At 45.5% G+C, this 21,211-nt stretch overlaps 1 protein-coding gene across 1 annotated transcript; it reads right to left on the bottom strand.

Annotated features, from left to right (window-relative positions):
• Positions 1–1,419: 1,419 nt before the first annotated feature.
• Positions 1,420–20,424, bottom strand: LOC127189914 (pancreatic triacylglycerol lipase-like). The gene is made up of 8 exons (XM_051146972.1): positions 20,230–20,424; positions 19,910–19,948; positions 18,453–18,582; positions 10,606–10,755; positions 7,960–8,073; positions 6,871–6,979; positions 5,426–5,590; positions 1,420–1,531 (listed from the first exon to the last, which is right to left on the bottom strand). The coding sequence occupies exons 1-8, from the start codon at positions 20,422–20,424 to the stop codon at positions 1,420–1,422; spliced, it is 1,014 nt and encodes a 337-aa protein (XP_051002929.1).
• Positions 20,425–21,211: the final 787 nt, after the last annotated feature.

Genomic DNA, 21,211 nt, shown 5'->3' with positions numbered 1-21,211 from the left:
CAAACAAACAAAAAAACCCAAGACATCTTCATGAAAACAAATTTGCCTCCAAAATGGTCCCAGGAAAACAGATCTACCACGAAATGGCCAGGGATCACACCAGAGTTCTGTAGCTCAATTCTGCTTCCTTTGCTTCAGGTGAAAGTGGGAACAGCGAGTGGAGTTGGCTCACAGGGAATGTTGGAGGTTGGCCTGATGTATTTTGATGCTAATTACTGCTTGCTGTCTCTGCCCCACTTGTACCTTGCCAATAAAAGGCCATCACACCTGGGCAGGGCAAATAGGATGGGCATGGCTAAGGTTCCCAGGCTAGGGGGAGACAGGGGGAATCTTGGGAGGAAGGAGGGACTGGAGGAGAAGAGGAAGAAGGAGGCCATCATGGGTTAAGTGGAGGAGAAGCACATGGCCAGCGTGGATGGAGATTTGGCCCAGATGATGATAATTAGCAAGTGTTTGGGATTATGGGTGGGAGGTAGCTTGATAGAAGTTATTAGAAGCAGATGGCATGGGATTGGGACAGGGATCCCATACCTGCCCCACTATGGGAAGTAGTTTAGGGGATTCATATGTGTGCTGCTCCAGGTTAAGTAAATATAACAAGCATCTGTGTCTTGATTAATTGCTAACGGGTTAGAAAATACTGCCGTAGTAATAATTATAGGCCTAATAATGAGCATCATTAGGCCATACTGGTAATTTAACTGCAACAGGGTATCATCTGGCTAGTTGAGTAACTGGTGCACAGAGCATGTAGAAAGAACCTAAAGCTCTCTAAGTGTAAGGCGTGCCCCGAGGAAAGTGATGTCACAGAGCGGGCAGTCAGCTGTCTCCTGTGAATCAGCCTGGACAGGACAGGCCACCGCACAGTCTTGGACAAAGGGGACACCATCCTGCGATAGCATCACTCGCTGAAAGATCCTATGGGTGCAGACTGGCCTTCCGCACCGACAGGTGGAGGGTCTGTGTTTTCGGATGATGAAGTAAAGGGCCCGTGTTTCTCATCAGATGGCACAGATCTTTATCCTGTAGGAAGACCACGTGGCCTGCAGAAAGGCAGGGCACTGGGGAAGCCCCACTGGGCGTGGGGTGGGTCTGGAGACCAGGTAGGAAGTCCCCTGTGCCCCATCCTTGCTGCCTGGCTAGAATTGGTGTTTCCCTTGCACACCCACCAAGAGAGACACCCCTTTGAGCCTGGAAGCCTGCCTTGAGTGGCAGAGTGATGTCAGTAGTATTAAGTGGGCACCATGAAGGTTGCCGTGTATGTCCTGTTCTCAAGTGTGACTACCATACAATATATAGGAAGGATAACCCTAACCTGTAGTCACATCAGCTGCAGATCTGGGAATTTTAACCACCGTATTTAAGTTTCTGTGTGCACAAGGAAATTGACAACAAAGGACATAACGGACAACTGCACTGCTAGGTTTTATTAGCAGCTACACGTTGTGGTCCCTTGTCAACAGGCTCTTCACATGAGGTCAGGGTGAGCAGTACATCCTCCCTCATGGTGTTGGAGCTGTAGAAGTTGAACCTGGGGAAAGACAGCACTGTAGGATGGCTTCCTCCTGGCACACCACTGGGCCTACAGCACTGAGCACAGAGACCATCACAAGCCTGCTTGAGTCTGAGTGAGGGGCTCACTCGCAGATGAGGCCTGACTGAAGGACTGAATTGTCCTGTCCAGGTTTGCTTTACACTTGTACAAATGGAAAACAAGAGATGCTACCAGTGAGCACCCTAAAGACCAGGGAGATCTCTTTTGTCTAGTCTGTCAGTTAGTTACTGAACGCTGACCGACCGAAGGAACCGAGCAACAGGGGAGAGCAGCGCACAGCACCAGCCCTGCGCAGAGCTTGCAAGGTCGTACGCTGGCTCGCTGTTCTTATTTTATTTCAACATTGAGCTGCAATAACTCAATCTTCTCTGTAAGCAATACTTATGACACTTTGGATTTAATTTTCCCTAATGAAACATATTAGCATGTATAAAGTACATGGCCTTTAGAAAGTGTTGAGAAAACCCTTCCTCTCTCTTCATTAGTTAACACCCTGTGGTCTGATGGCTTTGCAAATGTCAGGGTAAAGGTTAAGAGCTAATATTAATGAAGGGTACATAACATCTATATGTGAATAAATATGGATGTACTGGTGTGTTATAGCAGCAGTTAAGCTCCACATGAATTCAGTATTGACTTGTATGTAGTTGTTTGAAGGATGAGGGTGACAGTGAGGACTGCCTCAAAGGCAGACATGTTTATTGCAGTAGCTTTATTGAGCATTGGTTGACAGAGAATAAATCCTGAACATTGAAATTAAGAAGTCTATTCAATGGAATCTATATGTTAAGAAAGCAAAAGAGAGGACTATTTAGGGGGAGAAGGGGGAACAGGTGGAAGGTACAGGGAGGATAGCTTAAAATATATATATATATATATATATATAAAACTGCTGCCAAGATGGATCAGCAGTTAAGAGCACTTGATGCTCCTGCGGGGGAGCAGGGTTTGATTCCCAGTACTCACATGGCAGCTCACGGCCATTTGTAACTCTTATTTCCAGAGATCCAACGCCCTCTTCTGGCTTTCACAGGCACCAGGCATGCACATGATGCACATATATATACAAACAGCACTCCTATACATAAAATAAAAATAAATTCAAAAGTAACAGAAAAGAAGCTTAGAGACTGGAAGATGGCTCAGTGGGTAAAGACATTTGCTGTTGAGCCTGGTGACCTGAGTGTGATCTCTAGGATCCACATGGTAGAAAGAAAGAGCTGAATCCTGTGTGTTACACACACACACACACACACACACACACATGTGCGTGCACACACACACACACACACACACACACACTTCCCATAAAATATCAACAACAAACAATAAAGGTAATAACTAGAGTGATACACGGTGTTATAGTGAAAATGCAACAGCTGTATCCTGGAGCTTTAGATATTTGGCAAACAATAAAGACATGTGCTCATGTTCACGAGGGCTGTGCACGAGTAACAAGAGTGAATTGTGTATATGCACAGATACACCAGACAGGCAGACAGTTCACATACTGGTGTGAAGTGGGGTGGCATGAACTTGCGTTACACACTTCAGAGGGGTGTGCAATTTAAATTCTTCCTCTCTGGAATTTCCAGCTAATATTTTCAAACGAGGAAAGTCTACTGAACCTGAGCGTAGTGTGGCTACATGGCGGGCTACTGTGCGCTTGGCTTTTAAAGAAATTGCCAACAACAACAGTGGTTGTGGCATTTTCATTCAGTGTTTGTTATTGATGTGTAACTTTTGACTTTCTTTCCCCTTTGCATGTCATACTTTGAAGTAATTTTGTTTCTTTCCCCCAGGTTTGTTGATTTACTGGTTGCTTTAGAGTTAAAAGCACACATTTTAAACTTAGCACAGTAAACATCCAAGTGATATTACAGTCTCACCTACAGAATGAGGACCGCCAAGACTGGATTTCCATCTTTTTTTTCCTGCTCTACATGACATTGGTAAATTACACTTTGCTCATGCCTCTCATATAAGCCCCTGAATGTCATTTCTCAATACTCAATTGCTTTAAAGGGATTTAAAGAATGCCTAATATACCATGCATTTTCAAAGTACTTGCTTTTTATTTGGTGTTCATGGTTCCTTTCTGTAGATTAATTTGCTACTAGAATAACATTTCTGTTTGAAGGCTCTCTGTAGCATTTCTTGTAGTACTGACAAACTGTCTAAGTGTTGGGAGTTTGGAAAACATTGCCCCCTCATTTTTGAAAAGTATTCATGTGGGAATAGCCTAAGTTTAAGTGTTAGTTAAGTCAGAAAGTTGGCACTAACTTTCAACTTGACACAGCCTACAATTACTTGAAGGAAGAAAAAAGTCTCAATTGGGAAATCCTTTATCGGGTTGGTCTATGGACACAGCAACAGAGGGGTTCTCTTAATAGAACGTGACGGCCCAGCGCACTGTGGGCCTCACCATTCCCTGGGACTTCCTGCTTGGAGCTCTACCCAGACTTCTCTCAGTGGCAGCTGTGAGCCTAGGTGAGAGCCAAATAAACCAATTTTTCCCCAAGCTGTTTTTGGTCAGGGTTTCCCACAGAGTGAAGGGTCTTTCTCTTCAGATTATTAAACATACTTCTGTGAGGAACTGGCCGTGGGATTTATCGCTGCTCTCCCTGTGTGGCATCTTCTCCCTCTGGCTGTGTCGCCGTTATATCTGGTTTTGAATGGTTTGGTTTGGATGTATGTTAGCTGTGTTCTCTGGATCTGCTGGTTTATAGTTTTTCAATACTTTGCACAACTCAGGAGACATTACTTTTACAAATTGATTTTTCTGTCCCTCTTGCTGATCTGGTCTTCAAAAACAGCTACATTAGCTGATACTGTTTGCAGTTTAGAAATGGTTTTGTCTTTATCTATGTTTCATTTAGTATAGTTTCTAATTTGTCTTTGTGAATTTCTAATTTAGTTTCTAAGCCATTAATTGTATTTTCATGTGAGACATTGTAATTTTAATTTGTGGAGGTTCAACTTGGGTCTTTTTTTTTTTTTTTTTAAAACACTTGTAATATTTCTTTTTAACTTGTTGAATAAGTGAAATGGATGTGTGATAACTTCTTAGATGTTCTTATGTGTTGTCTAAGGTTAATGTCAGCTCTGACTATACACATTTTACTGGTCTCTTCTTCTTTGTAGAGCTGTCAGCCTTTGAGCTACATGTCCACATGTGCCTGTTCATGTCTTCCCTGATGGGTAATTGTATGTCTCTACAAATATACGTTTGTCCTAAGATACAGTTCGGTAGCTTGGAAAGTTTGGTCATGTCAAATCATGCTCAGTCTAGGTTATTCATTCCATACTGTGAAGTGGGACTAACCCAGGTCAGTGTCCAGTGTCAGCGGAATGACAGGCTTTTGCAGTTGGCTGAGTGGTGGCAGGCCATAGTCCCTCTGCCAGGGAGGACGGGCCATAGTCCCTCTGCCGGGGAGAACAGGGCTTAGTCCCTCTGCCGGGGAGGACAGGGCTTAGTCCTTCTGCCGGGGAGGACGGGCCTGAGCTACCTTTCATCCTCCCAAGTGGCTTGTTCCCTGGCCATGGCGGGCTTCCTTGAGAGCGTGCTTCTCAGGACTGTGTTAAACAGTCCAGGGAACCCTGTAGACCCCCACCCCACCCTCCCTCTTACCTCCCTAGTAGACTGTGCTCTGAAATCCAGCTGCCTGAACCTTCTGATCCCTACTTAGCTCAATGGCCTAAACTCTGAGAGCCTGACTCCTTGATACGTTAACAAGTTCCTGACAACCTAAGTTTGGTGAGCCCATGAAGTTTTTATTGCGGGGGAACTGTGGCCTCCAGAGAGTCTTAGGGAGGAGAGAACGATCGCCACCCCTTGGCCCTCCTCATTTCCTCTTCACTGTTCCTTACACTCTGCCACCATCTCTCTCTGTTGTAATTTTCAATGCTTCCATTTTGGGTAGAGTTGGGCTGATCACACTGTTGTACCAAATAAATCTAACCTTCTGTAAATCTCCAGCATCCACATAAGAGTCAATCTCATGGGTAAGAGTCTTTCCAGGTTGGAGAGAGCCCCTGGGGTGAAGGTACCAAAAATATGTGCAGCACACAGAGGCATGTACGTAAATAAACAGTGTAATGCATATGTGTGTGTACACACGTGTGCGCATGTGTGTGTGCTTCTAAAAGGCCTAGAATGTTTCTTGGGTTGAACTTGTTAATAGGAGTCTGTCATTTCATTGTATTAAATACAGGAGTACTTGTATGCTAGTGGGAGCTTTGCTGCTGCTGATTTTATTATTTTTTTTTCCTTTTATATATATATTTTTTTATTAATTTATTCTTGTTACATCTCAATGTTTATCCCATCCCTTGTATCCTCCCATTCCTCCCCCCCCCCCATTTTCCCATTATTCCCCTCCTCTATGACTGTTCCTGAGGGGGATTACGTCCCCCTATATATTCTCATAGGGTATCAAGTCAGACCTGGTGGCACTCAGAGGAAGGACAGCTGCTGCTGATTTTAATTGCTTCAAGGGCATCAATAAATTCAATAAAACTGCAGACAGGGTTTTTGCACAATTCTCACAGGATATAATTCATTCATAACATCATCGTATCATCTTTCTCCAGGTTTCTGAAAGGAAAATGATTACTAACAACTCAGGCGTGAGGCACAAAGGGTTCTCTCAAGGTACGGCAGAAAAGACAACTTAGATTTCTAAACCGCTGTGCGGTTATGAGGAGCCAAACTCTTACGCAGTGTATTACAACAGTGAAGGCGATCAGAGAACTAGTCTACTCTCTAGGCTTTGAACTTTTTCAAACCGACTTTATTTGAGGTTCTTTAATGCTTATATCTCCCTCCCAACCCACCTACCCTAGATAGGAGAGAAAAGAGGTTAATGGGAACAGGAGGAGACCTTTTTAGACTCAGTTCCTGGGAGCGATTTCTCTGGCATAGTCGGCAAGATTCCAGCAGACGCGTTAAACAGCAAACCAGCCATTCAGCAAAGGAGACTTCAACCACAGTAGGTGGAACCCAGAGCAGCAGGCAGTGCCCAGAGCCTGGAAGCGTTCTCTGGAGTGGTTCTCTCTAGGAGTGTCTCAAAGTAGAGTGATGAACAGCCAAACCTTAGAAAAAGATGCCAAGAAAGACCAAAACGCCCAGCCTCTTGTTTTGGGCTCATATCTATATCTCCTCTCAGATGTTTTTCAGCTGGCAAAGACCAAGCCCACGAAAGAGGCAGGTCCTCTTCTGGTGGATAAACATCACCTGTTCCCTCACAAGTCTGTTTCCCATCCCACAGTTGGGATCAAAACAAAAACATGCTTACATCCACTACACTACTCACTCGAAAATTTCATACTGCTTAGAGTCCTTTCTATTTCCAAATAGGGAAGCCAGTATGTGTCCTATGACTTTCTGTCTAGACAAGGTGACAGCCACCTGGTACCTCCAGCCTTCAAGGGTAAAATTGTCACAGAACGTCAACTGAAGAGAAGACACAGTAAAAACTAGATGAATTTAGATCCCATTGCATCAGTTTTGGAAAATTTGTACACAGTGTTAGCGAGCCCATTGATGGCACAGCCACAGGCCTCTCCCATTTAGGGGTCTGAGGGCTGTGCAGAAACTTCTAAAATTCATACAGTTCTTTTTTTCAAGTCAAAGGAATAGGAAATATATTTTGCTTTCAATTTAGTAACCTGTCAATTCATTGTTCAACATTCTAAGAACTCTACCTACGAAAGGCATTAGAAAATAGCAGAATGGCTCTTTTTGCTTTATTTTTATTGATCACCAAGTTTTAGGGTCCTGTCATGTTTTTTGTAAGCAATTTGTATTTATTTTTGAAGTTCTATAATTCCATTTTGCATTGACTGTGGAAATAAACCAAGTTTGGCAATCAAAAGGAGGCTACATTGGTGCCAGTCAGAGGTGAACTGTTATATTTTGCCATGCAGTTTTTATAAGGCTGTTAACCCCATTGACACCCATCCATTCTTCTACCCAGAGAAGAGACAAGGCAAGCCCTGTACCTCACCATTCCTGCCCTCCCCCTCAGGCCCACATCCCATAGGTCAGCTGTCCTAAGTAACGTCCGTGCCCTGTCCATCCCTTCCTAATTCAACTCTCCCAGTCACCTCTCAGACATTGCTTTCTTCTGGTACAAAAATCTCAGAATGATGCTCAACAAATTTTTAGACGAACCAGAGGAAGGCCTTCTGGTTCTGCTCCGTCATCAAACATAAAGAAATGTAACTTTGTTTCATTAATAGGGGCTTGTACTCTGTGGTGCTACTGTGTGGCACTGGGCACTTCTCATGATGGGGAGCAGTGTTTAAAGCTGCCACATGGAAACCAGTTTCACACATTATCAGTGAACACGATAAAATAGTTTTTGTACTTGGAATATAAAGTAAATAAAATAGAAACCTACGAGCAAAATTACCGGCCTCACCAGTGCTTAGGTGACATTTCTGGCTGGCTCTGCTTGTTTTCCCAGAATACCTGTCAGCATACCTGCCCGTCTGTGGGCATCCTCCCCCCACCCCTCGGACAGGGGAAGCGCTTGTCCAAGCAGACGATGATGATGACTGGGGAAGCTCTTCCCTCAATGGTGAACTGTCTGCGCAGCTTGGTACAGTGCAAGCGTTCTGACGTTCTGCGTGTGTTTATCTTCTCCTTTGCTTCTCTGTCTCAGCCTCCTTGTCTATAGCATCTGCCTAAAGAATTGTTAGAATTCATTCATTCATTCATTCATTCATTCATATTTGTATAAAAGACACAACCCAGAGCCTTTGTCATGGAACCCAAGACCTACAGCATGGCAGGCGGGAGCTGCGTCCTCAGAACGTGCTTTGGGAACCAAGAGCAGGTGACAGTCAGTGTCTGGTGGGAACCGTGGGTGCTGCTCAGAGGGGAGAGCCTCCAGTATAGTCAGACCTTCTCAGTAGGTGACTGCAAACTCACCTTTTAGAATCCTCCCTGACACGTAGAGAAAAATTGTAGCTAAATGTTAAAGTTTAACCAGGTGGCCAGTGACTGCAGAAGACAGAAGATAATGTCCTTTCTTGCTGGGACAAAAATATCATGGTAAAAAAGACGGAGGGAACCAGGTGGTGGTGGTGGCACATGCTTTTAATCCCAGCACTCTGGAGGCAGAGGCAGGTTGATCTGTGTGAGTTCGAGGCCAGCCTGGAATACAGAGTGAGTTCCAGAACAGCCAGGGTGAAAACAGAGAAACCCTGTCTCAGAAAACAAAGATGGAGAGGGAGGAACAGCCTGCAGAGATACAGGCAGCCCCATTCCCCCCACAACAGGCATCTCCACAGGAAAGGCACATGGAGAATTGAAGGGAGGCAAGATGACAGGGCTGAGAGAGTCTCTGGATCAGAGGCTAAGAGGGGTCCGTGCCACCATTCAGTGGCTAAGTGCATTTGGAAGGGAGGGGACAGTAGTGCTCCTATTTATGAGCCGGTCTTCATCTCGCCATTCTATGAACCTGCTGAGGTGCTGAAAGAAAGTTATTTCCTAAGGCGCACTTTGTGTAGACCTGGGGATTGGCCTTAGGAGGGCCATGCAGGAAGAGTGAACTATAAAGCTCATTTATTATCTAGTCATAAACAGTCTTTGACCCCCTAAAGTTCCCGTAAGGACCAGTGGGCTGACAGTGGACGCACTCCGATGTTCACTGGAGTAGATGTTCTTCAAATCACTACTTGAATCTGCAGCAGAAATATATGCAGCAAATAAAATATCTCCCCCTCCTCCCTTGGTCCCCTCTCCACCTCTGTTTTCCTTAACATCTGAGATGCTTTCAATGACCGCCCCCACCCACCCACCCAGGGCATTTCTGAAGCCAGAAGAGTAGGCAGGTGCTAGACTTCATCTTGAACTGTCAAGAATGTAACATCAGTGAGACAGACAGGGATATGGCTCAGAGCCCAAAGTAGCCAAGGGACCACGTACTAGGGGACTACTGTCTGTATGCAACACACACGGACAATCACCGGTAGGATGACCTGACCCAGAATAAACTTTGTAGATGCTGAAGAAGTGGGTCCAAGGCAGAGACGTCTGTGAAAGCAAAGCACCATTATATAAATGTGCCAAGCGCCCTCTGAAAGCATCTTTAAGCTATTGAACCCGCCCTGTACCAGCCAGGCAAGACCTAAAGCTTTCATTTGTCTGTGTCCTCTATTTTCCATGCTTGGGGATGCAGAGGGTATTTCTAGTCACTCTATATGCTTCCTGTACTTGACTGTGAATACAGTGCCATTTCCTCAAATAACCAACACTTACTTAATAATAATTATCACCACTTCTGCTTTAGGGTAAGTAATTAACATAGAGCCTCTCATTAGCATTTCCTCTCAAGTATGTTTAAACTGCCCTCATTATTTGCATACGCAGACGAAGAAATGCCTTAAAAGAAGTGGTGGGTTCTCCTGAGAGCTGCTCAGTTATCTGGCAGTGAAAGCTACACCTCAGTCTCTTTGCACCACCAGGGCATTCCTCTTGGTGACTCTGATGGCCTCTGGATGTGCTCATGTGAGATTTTCTTTATGTTAAATGGCACACATTAGAAACATTGATTTGAAAGAAATTAGAGTGAGAAGAAAAATCAGTCTTATAAGCAACAGCAGCAACAGCCAGGCCTGCTGCATAGAGCACAGGTGGGACTCCAGCCTCGGTGTCGAGACAACAAACTGAAAATGCCAAGACACAGTCTGGCTACTGCGAGAATTTCTAGCATGTCCACATGACTGTAACTCCACAATTGTAAAGGTCAGGGGTCAAGGAAAACCGTCAGTATTCATCACGTCGTATCAACACAGCTTGGATGTCTGCAGACTCTTTCATTTAGGATTGCTTCTAAGGCAAATACTCACACCTGCCACACGCATAGCATCTACATACGTGCTACATACGTGGCAGGGGTGAGCATTTGTTCCTAAGTGAGCATCTTCCAGCTGAGTTCTCTGAAGTCCTTGGGCACTTCCTGTCGAAGTGTGTCCCTGTGACTAAAGGTGGGAATGAAAGTATGGACATTCACTGAATGACAACATGTGCAGTGAGTCACACGGGCCTTTCATTGAAATGCAGCTACTTGCCAAAGCAAGATCACTGTATGAGGCGCAAGAGATCCCAGCCACGCCAGTAGGGTTGACGATGCTGTCTGTATCACACCTGTCGCTTCTTGAATGATGACAGACCACAGAGCCCCCAGTTCCTGTGAAGTTAGACATGACATCAGAGACAGATTTTATTTTCCTAAGGTCACCACAGTGATGAACATGGAGGGTGTGGAATAGACTCCCTAACGGTGTGACATCACGGAGGTCACAGGACAAAACCATCGATGAGGTGCGTTCACATGAAATGCGATCTCAAGTTCAGCGCTTCTTAAAATGGAAATAATTGAATGTTGTTGTTAAATAAATTGAAAAGTAACTGGAGGAGAGAGATTAGTCTGTATAGAGATAAATGATCATTAGTAATGTGTTCCCTGAATTAGGGTCTTTACAAAATGTTTGTATGTTTGTTTATTATTTTTTAAATTGTTTGTGTATGTGTGTGTGTGTGTGTGTGTGTGTGTGTGTGTGTGTTTCTGTGAAGCCATAAAGGCCAGAGGCTCTGGATCCCCACGGGACCTGGAGTTACAGGTAGCTGTGCACTGTCTGGCTAGGACTTAGGTGTTGAACTCAGGTCTTCTGTAAGAGCAGAGTGTGCTAACCTACTCCAGCCCCCTGAAATATTCACTGACAATACACTGTATTTGTCAAAGTCTCTGAATGCCCAAGTGTCCCTGTGGAAACCTATAATCCTAAAGAAGTTTTTGAAAGCAAAGGAAAGTTTATGTTATTATTGATGCCTGTGGACATTCTTATGATGCAAAATGCACAGCGAACATCTGGGCAGGCAGAATTTGGGCCTCACCCATGTTAGGAATCATGAGGGCAGAATCTGTGTGAGTTACATGCCCAAGTTGAGCATCATTGGGTCCAAGAGGACAACACTTCAGGTGTATTCTGAAAGTGAGGTTCAGTGGGATTCAGCCCTAAAGCAAGCAAGCAGTGTTGTGAATTATGCCAGAATCCAGGCACATCCAACTTTCTCCTTTAGTTCCAGACCTGAGTGCAAGTGCTAGCTGCAATCCCAAACTACCTATGGGGGAGAGAGAGACGACATTGTCTCACCTCCATTTTCTGAAGAGAAATCTGCTTCTAGTAAATTTCCCTCAAACTTAGAACATGCCTCTACTTAAGGCTGTTTGGTCCCTGAGAGAATCTTGGTTGCTAGCAGCAGACTACAGAGATGCTTAGACTGAGTGCTCCCAGCCGACTGTAAACTCTAGGAAGACTAAGGCCCCAGTGTGGCAACAGGAAAGAACATTCTGGAAGAACTCCTTTTTAAAGCAAATTAATAGAAATTCCAGACACTCCCATCAGTCTAAATGTAACTAACTTTTCCAAAGTACGTAAGAGAGAGGGGCTGAGGGACTGGTTCACTGGATAAAATCCTTGCCATGTCAGTGTGGGTTAGGCTTGGCTTCCCAGTACCCACACAAAAGCCAACTGTAGCACCTCACTTCTGTAACCCCAGCACAGGGGACATGGAGGCAAGAGACTCCCCAAAACCCACTGGTCATTTACTCTAGCCAACTGGTGACCTCCTGCCACAAATAAAACATGTTAGTTTATAAGTTTTACAGCAGCATTCTGGCTTCAGAGGCAGGCAGTGTGTTCAAGGTCAGCCTGGTCTATGTAGCAATTTCCAGGCCATCCAAGGATTCATAGTGAAGTTTTGTCTTACAGAGAAAGGTAGTGGGGGAGAAAGGAATAGAGGGAGACACCAAATGTGTCTGGTCTGCATGCATGGACAGGGACACACACACACACACACACACACACACACACACACACACACACACACTCCACATATACATACAAGTTTTAAAAAGAGAAAAAATCATCTGCACAGAAAGTTGGAAGACAGGAGGGAGCTGGTTGTTTCTGTAGTGGCCGCGCCCACTGTCTTCCTCACAGGGTTACCTGAACAGTCAGCAGGAAGGCACTCACAGAGTTAGCAGTGCCCGGAAGAGACAGGGCGCTCCCCTTCCCTGCAGCCCCCACCTTGTAGCTGACAGCCTCAGGGTCATCACGTGTCTGTACGGTAACTTCTCGTGTTTTAGCTGTGGGTTAGACGCCATTGTTTGTGACGTCTATTGTGATTGTGAACCTCATCTTTTATGAGGATCTGAGCATGGAGGACTTAAAGGAATAGCGTCTGGTAGGCGCTAAGCCTCACTTTAGATACAGTAACTCTGTATGTATTTTAAAGATGGTGCCCTAACCCAAGATCCAATGTCAGTTACAAAGTCACCAGGCCTGACCTCTGATCCTGCCACCTAGTGTGACAAGCTAGAAAGAGCACTGCTCCAGATTCCCTCCCAGCCTTCCTTTGGTCTAATTTTGTAGCTTTTGTTGTTGTGACCAACCTGTGACTCATTCAATGGCCCCATTCAACCTCTTTCCAGCCTCACCAGCAACTTGGGTGCCCAGACTATGGCCAATGAGGTGACCGTTGGAGGGTGAACATCCCAAGTCAGACTGTTGGGGACGAAGGCAAGCAGACTTCTTTACCTAAATGTAGGCTCTGTTTGTTAACAATTAAACTTTATTATACAACCCAACTAGCTTACACAAGAGGGAAAAAAAGTTGAAGGGAAAAAAGAGTGAACCTTCCAGTATCCGTTCCATGGGACAGGTCCTTAGGTGTCTCTGGCCTGCATGCTGGTCCAGCCTGTTCGCTGATCCATGTGCGCTCAAGCTTGGTCTGAAACTGCTGCTGCTCTCTCCTCTCCACCTGCCTGTGTCATGTGCTGAGGGTGGTCTCCTTCTCCCGGTGAGGTTGGATTAGAAAAACAATAGTCCAGGTGGAGTCCCCAGGTCTGCTTCCTGAATTCCAGGCCCAGGATGGCTCCACTTAGTCTATCTCAAGGTATCCATGGGGTGCCCAAGGGTAAAGACTGCTTTCACCTGTGACAAAGCTTACAGTCTTTCCCACATCTAAACACTTTCCAAAATTATCTCTAAAACAATTAAAACATTAATTTTGTTCTGCTTATTGATACATTCATGATTCAGAAGGTATTTGTGAATAGACACACAGAGGGGAGAGAGAGATACCCTGAGGGGAAAGAACTTAAAGTTCAGAGGAACTTAAAGTCCTGGGAACCTACAGTTGTGGGGGCACCTTAAGAGAGGAGCCTTCACTAGGTGCCCTATCAACACTAGCAGGATCAAATGGTTTCCAGGGGTGGAAACTGGCAAACTAAGACTTTCTGTTGGAAGCATTGCTGATGCTTTTTATATTTCAGTTTTCTAACTGAACTTTTTAAAAAAATGTTGTCTATATCTTACAGCAATTTGGGTAAAATACACTTATGTGAACAACAATTAAAGCATTTATTTTTTTTCCCCCACTAACTGATCCCTTCATGATTCAGAAATTATTTGTGCAAATTCTTGTTTTTATGGTAAGGTAGTTTTCTGTATAAGTTCATTAATAAATATATATGTAAAAAAAAAGAAAAAAATCTGTTATCCTTGTAACAGGGTGTATTTTGTAACAACGGTTATATGATAAAGGCCTTAACCAGAATGCATTCTCCTGACATGATCAGACAATGTGAGGAGACTGAGGTGGCCTTTATGGATCCACAAGAGTGCCCACTGCTCCCTGAAAAGTCGCCCGGACATCTCGAATACATACTTCCACTATAGGGTTTCTAGCCTCATAGTGAGTCAAAGCCCATGTCCTAGACATCCTTAAAATTATGGCGGGGACCTTGAAGAGAGAAACGCTGTGTGCACCCCTTGGTTTTCTAGCCCTAAAAGGCTTCTAATGTCTTGTATAAGACTCCTTATCAAAAATTTCTACAAGCATGTGAAGAGGTGGCTCAGGGCTAATATCACGGGCTGCCCTTGCAGACACCGGGCACACACGTGGCAACCCATAACTAGCGGCAGCTCCCATCCTGTGGGATCCAATACCTATTTCTGACCTCTCAGGAGACCACACAGGCAAGTGGTGCACAGGCATCCATACAAGCAAACCACCTCCCATTAACAAATCCAATAAACAGGGTTTAAAGAGTCCCTTATGCATTTATTAAATTATCAGGACAAGCCTGATGAGACTGATTTGTTCTGACAACACTGAGTCTCACTGTGCGTCTCTGGCAAATATGGGAAGACCGAGAAGAAGAAGAAAAATGTCCCTGATGAGGAGCCTCTAATGAATAGGTTTTACATTCTAGCCCAGGGCTGGCTGATAGTTTGTTTTGGTTTTAGATTTTATTATTTAGCCAAAAACTAGTGTCAGAGATCACTAAAGTGGCTATGATGAGTGTGCTGATAGAAACGTGGACAGAAAGGTCATTTTTGTAATGTGTCGAGTAGAAATGGGGAGCAGTGCATTGTAACTGGGAGAAGAGGCCATCTTCACTTTAGAGTTAAGAGAACTTAGCTCAACTGTGTTCACGTTTTAGGACTTTGTCATTACAGGACGTGAAAGTGATAGCCTACTTGGCATATGAAATATGAAGGAAGCAAGAGCTCAGGCTTCTACATGGATCCTTATCACCTCATGAGAGTATGGAGGAAAATAAGTGATTTTTTTTTCTATTTTTAATTATTATTAATTTATTCAGATTACAACTCAATTGTTCTCCCATCACTCGTATCCTCCCGTTCCTCCTACCCTCCCACCCCTACCCTATTACCCTTCCTTAGGTCCGTGCCCAAGGGGGACCTCCTCCCCCACTTTATGGTCTCAGGCTAACAAGTCTCATCTTGGTAGTCTGCCTATTCTTTCTTTGAGTGCCACCAGGGCTCCCCACCAAGGGGAGGTTGTCAAATATGGGGCACCAGAGCTCATGTCAGAGTTAGTCCCTGCTCTCCACATAACTCTGGAGGATGTCCTGTCCATTGGCTAGATCAGTGTAGGGGTTCTATGTTTGCTACTTGTCTTGTCCTTCGTTAGTGTAATAGTTTGAGCAGACCCCCTGGGCCCTGTTCTTCCTGTTACAATGTTCTTCTTCTAGGTTTCTAAGATCCTCTGGGTCCTTCTATTTGCCCATCTCCTATATTTCTCTTACCAGAGTCCCAGTAGGATGTCCTCACATCTGTCCCAAACTCCTGGTAAGTGAAGACTTTTCTGGGACATGCCTTTTGGGCTAGTGTCCAAGTATAAGTGAGTATATACCCTGTGAGTCTTTCAAGGTAGAAGTTATAACAAGAAGTGAAACAAAACAGAGAGACTGGGAAATATGCAGCATTTAAAGAGTTAAAGGATGGCTTTAGGAGAGACAGGTGATCTTCATTAGGATGGAGGGACATTCCCATGGTTTTGGTGGCCACGTCCCCCTTCACAGGACAAGAGCCCTACAAGGATGAGATGATTACAAGAGATGGACCCAGACCACCACCCATGGTCTTTCTGGTCTAACTCAGAGGTCACTCTAGGAGTTCATCTGTGGCTCAAGTGTGACTCGGGCCACCCCTCCGGAAGGCATACCTAGTAAATCTTGGTTATAAACATGTAATAGTCTCCCTAGGCTTGCAGGAAGCAAGAGTTGGGAGGTATAAACTTTTATCTCAACATGAGAAACAGTGTGGGTACCCTGGGGACCAAGACAGACCATGATAGATAGAACCCTGCAGAGAACACCCCCCAGGGCAATGCCTCGTGAGGTCCTGAGACCTCAGCACTGGCAGCGTGTTCACACCAGCCCAGATCTGCAGGTGTCAGGCCCAAGCCTGTAAGAGCTGCTGTGTGAGCTGAGCCCTTAAAGCAGTAAGTATGGCTCGAGCCCAACCCTTACCTAGAATGATCTGGAGGTGGTTTGTAGGGCAGACAGTTATTTTGACTTTAGTGTTTTTCTCACTGCTTGGTTTGGACTTACTCTTTCTTTCCTGGCATATTTCTTCCATTTGGGACTGGAATGTCTGTCCTACACCTGTCCCATGACATCTTGCTTTATTCTCGCAGGCTTGGAACTGAAGGACCTTGAGGATGAATCATACCTTGCGTCTTACCTACGTCTGATTTTGATGGCGCTTTGAGCCTTGGGTTTGGAGAGTACGCAAGGATGTGTTAAGATGGAGGCACTACTGGCCGGGGGGGGGGGGGGGGGACAAAGGAATGTGTTGTATACGTAAGAAGGAAGTGGATTTGGGGGAGTTAGGAGGGAGTTACTGATGTGGTTTGATTGTCACCTCTAAAAATCATTGAAAATTTAATTAGCACCGACATGATGTTAAGAGCGAGGGCTGCTAGTGGGTGATTAGGTCCCAGGGACTCTGTGGTCTTGAGCAGTAGTGGCTAGCGGGGCGGCAAACGCAGGAGTAGGTGCCTGTATCCACCCTCCCTCACCTCCATTGCACACTTCCCACTATGTGACTCTGTTCACTACACTGTGGCACACCGTGTAAGTGCTCAGCGAGGGCCTCTGAGGGGCGGGCTGCACCTTGGATCCTAGAGTGCCCTCCTGCTACATCTGTGAACCAGAGAAAACACCAAAGTTTAAATGGCTTACTGCTTCTAGTGTTTTCTTACAGAAGCAGAAAACAAGTCTAAATAAAATGTGTCTTTTTTACATAAAGGGTGGAGCCAAGTCCTAAAGATCCTTGGCTTCTCTTGCCTGGTAACTTGGTAGCTGTTGGGGCTCTCATTGGTATACAGGAGGAAGGGCTGTTGACAACATTTGGAGATCAAGGCAACACTTCGATAGGTCTTTCCAAAGTTCCTCCAAATGGAGACTTGTCCGTGAAGCAGCCGAGTCTATCATAGCAGCCTTCTCGTCCTAAAAGCACCCAGTCTTTCAAGGATGTTAGTTTAACCAGATGTTCCTTTAAAGGTCTCTCGGACAAAATATGAGTTAAATTTCATCTTGTGGTAGATTTTCTCCCTCTGCTTTCCCAAACACCCTCCTGCTCACACTCACAAACAGTCGCGAGGGACAAGGCCTCTGTCTGCTGTAGACACCCTGCTAGTCCTCACTTCTGCCTCAGGAATGATGGTGCTCTCCTCATGGCTCTGTCTAGCCCCAAGGATGGACTCATTTCAGCTCCTCAGCTCAGTTGTTGGACCACTGAGTCCCAGAAACAGAAGTCCTTGTGCCCCAGTTCTTGATGGTCACTTTGTGTGTGTGTGTGTGTGTGTGTGTGTAAGCTCGGCTAACAGTGGCCACTGTTTGGCTCTGTACTTGAGGTGGAAACATTGAGTTTCACACAAGAGCCAAAGTTTGTATTTCAACCTGGGCTGAATTTGTTTGGGGACCATCCTGGGTTCCTGTGATGAAGAAAGCACTGGCGAACACACAGGATTCGCCACAGCTGCAGGCTGGCGTGCTAGCCTATGAAGGGGTCTGGAGCAGCAATAAGAGCAGATTAGAGTAAGGGGGATGCACGTCTCTAAATCTCACCCTGTGCCCGATGCTGGACACAATGGTTTTCTTCATCTTAAGCATCACCATCTTTTTTTGTTTTTGTTTTTGTTTTCAAGAGAGGGTTTCTCTGTGTAGCCTTGTCTGTCCTGTACTCACTTGTAGACCAGGCTGGCCTTGAACTCACAGAGATCCATCTGCCTGTGCCATCTTGGTAGAGATTACATTATGTCTATTTCACAGATGAGGGTACCAAAGCTCAGAAGAGCAAGGCTTAGAAATCATCCTTAAGGTCACAGTTACTTGATGAAAAGAATTTGAACCCCACTCCTTGAATCCAAGATAGAAATGTTGGTCTCTGAACATAAATGTTAATGTTACAACTCAAACGTTTGTCAGAATTTTATTTTAGAAAAAATTAAAAAATAAATATATCACACATTTATGCTTATCTGACCTGTGTGTTTGCAACTCACTCGACCAGGCCATGGGGCTGTCACAGCCTTCTGGGAAGAGCCACACGGCCAGCCTATCCCTTCTGCACACGTATCTTCTCTCACTGGCTACGGCTCCCAGCAGCACCGCAAAGGTCCACAGCGGCAGCATCTGCACAAGGGGGAAAACACAGCTGAGTCCAACAGACAAAAGATTGCCAGGATCCATGGGGGGAAAGGGTGCAAGGTAACTCCAAATTGCGTTCCTCCTGACTCACCGTGGTGGATCCGTCAGGTTCCACGGACAGCAAGGGAACACCGGGATGTCCTTTTATGGGAAAGCCTTATCTTTCCAAGCTGTGTCATGGAAAAGTGGTTCGAGAAGAGAGAGGCTCCAAGGACGTAGTGCTAATTTTAATCGCAGATAAGCCAGGTCGGTAGTAGGCTGAGTGTTCCATGGAGATCATGGGAAGATTAGAAAGTGCTAGATATGGAACGTTCTGGAGCGCTGTGCTTGTGTGCTGCTCAGAACCCCTGTCTTTTAGATTATCTTATCAATTAATAAATTAGCTTAACAATTGATTTACATATATGCTTTGCTTTGGTTGATCCCACACCTCCCATTTCTCTCCCCCCCCTTACTCCCATTTCTAGCTTCTATCTTACTGTTTTATGTGTCACTCTGTCTTCCCCACCTCTCATCCTCAGAGCATGTCTTTCTAACCTTTACGAAGGCTCCTCTTAGATTTGCAGCTTGTCTTCTCATTTCATAGAAGCACACATATCTAACCACTGGAAATGAGGATCTGCCTACTGTAACGAACACACAGCGTTTGTCCTTTTACTGTAGAGAGGACTTTTATTCCCCCTTCTTAGTTTACAGATCAACAGCTTAACAGGATTATTAGTCTTTTCCAGGATCCATTCATCTTGACTAGTCTTAGGAGGAGCCGTTTTCACATGTGAAGCATGGACCTAGGTGGGGATTCCCTGGCAGTTGGAGCCGTTAACAGTACCAGGTAGGGTCCTTTTCACCACGGCTTGAGAGTCCCATCTCGGTGTCTCCGTACCAAGACGGTGTCTCCAATCTCGAACTGATGAGGAACTGTAGGGTCTCTAGCGGTGTAGGCATCTTTCAGCTGTTCCCAAATCTCTCACCTGATCATCTCGAGAGCCTTTAAATGGGCTAAAAGATGGGTGGAAGGCACAAAACTATCATCAGGACACGCCATACTCTCTAGGGTTTTAAACAATGGTGGTGGTGCACCAAACAGTGTCTCAAAGGGTGTCAGTCCCAATGGTCCAGGCGTGTTCCATACCCGGAACAAGGCAAGGGAGAGAAGGGCTGTCCAATCACCCCCGCCTGTCTCTAAGGTCAATTTTGTTAAGGTCTCTTTTATAGTTTTATTCGTTCTTTTTATCTGTCCTGAGCTCTGGGGTCTATAAACACAATGTAATTTTTAATTTATCCCCAATTGTCTGGCCAGTCCCTGACTTACCTGGGCGACGAAGGCAGGCCCGTTGTCCGACCCAATTACCTTTGGTATCCCAAACCAGGAAAGGATTTTTTCAAGTATCTTCTTGGCCACTACATTTACCGTTTCTTTTTTTGTGGGGAATGCCTCGACCCACCCCGAGAAGGTGTCTATGAAAACTAGAAGGTATTTATTACCATATCGGGCCGGTTAGACTTCAGTGAAATCGACCTCCCAATAAGTTCCAGGTCGATCTCCCCGCAAGTGCTTTCCTGCACCGTCTCTACTGGACCCAGCATTAGTGAGAGCGCAGGCCTTGCAGTTTTTTTTTTTTTTTTTTTTACCAGATCCTCTGCTGTCTTTTGTAGTCTGGGGATGTGATAGGGAGACTTATTGACCAGTTCTGTCATCTTTTTGGGCCCTAGGTGGGTAAGGCGGTGTATATTAGCCAGGTATTCTAGCCCCTCTTCTTCTGTGAGGATCCTTTTCTCCCGAATCTCTTCAGCATGTTGGGGCATAACCTTAGCTATTAGAGTCATTGGTCCTTATGCTGCCTCTTTGGCCATCTGGTCAGCCATTTGGTTCCCCCTTTCTATGGGGCCAGTCCCTTTTTGATGTCCTTGGCAACGGATGATTGTCACCTTGGGGGCAAGTGGACAGCCTCTAACAAACTGAGAATTTCTTTTTTATTTTTAATGTTCTTGCCAGCTGAAGACAGCAGCCCTCATTGTCTCTAAATCGCTCCGTGGACATGAGCTGTTGCGAAAGCATACCGGCTATCAGCATAGATATTGATAGCCTTTCCCTCTGCCAGTCTTAGAGCTTGGGTCAAAGCAATAAGTTCTGCTTTTTGGGCCCAAGTTCCTTCTGGCAAACTGCTGGCCCAGATGACAGACTTCCCGTCCACTACCGCTGCCCCAGCCTTCCGCTTACCTTCTATCATGAAGCTACTTCCATTGGTGAACCAAGTTTTTGCCCCAGGCCACGGCCGGTCAGTGAGGTCTGACCGAGTCCCGGTTTCTTCAGCTAGTATCTCTTTACATTGATGTACTGGGGTCTCGCCAGCTTCGGGTTGCAAGGTGGCGGGGTTAAGGATGGCAGGCGGAGCGAAGGTCACCTGCTCTGTCAGCAATAAGCTCAGGTAGTGGGTCATCTGGGCGTTGGTCATCCATCGATCTGGTAGTTGTCTGATAATACTCTCGAGGGTGTGGGAGGCCACCACCGTCACATTTTGGCCCATGGTTAACTTGTCAGCATCTTTACCAATCCAGCCATTGCTGCTATCGCCCACAAACAAGAGGGCCACCCACTGGCCACAGGATCCAG

Source organism: Acomys russatus, chromosome 5 (genome assembly GCF_903995435.1).
Source record: "Acomys russatus chromosome 5, mAcoRus1.1, whole genome shotgun sequence".
Taxonomy (NCBI): domain Eukaryota; kingdom Metazoa; phylum Chordata; class Mammalia; order Rodentia; family Muridae; genus Acomys; species Acomys russatus.
This window is presented reverse-complemented; position numbering and strand designations above follow the sequence as displayed.

Coding starts and splice junctions, on each gene's coding strand:
- LOC127189914 (XM_051146972.1), bottom strand. CDS start 20,424: ATGACTCTAATAGCTAAGGTTATGCCCCAACATGCTGAAGAGATTCGG. Junction 18,583..19,909: donor GGCCTGCCTTCGTCGCCCAG/GTAAGTCAGGGA, acceptor CCCCTTGTGCAG/ATGCTGCCGCTGTGGACCTT. Junction 8,074..10,605: donor CATTTCAATGAAAGGCCCGT/GTGACTCACTGC, acceptor CCCCTGTCCGAG/GGGTGGGGGGAGGATGCCCA.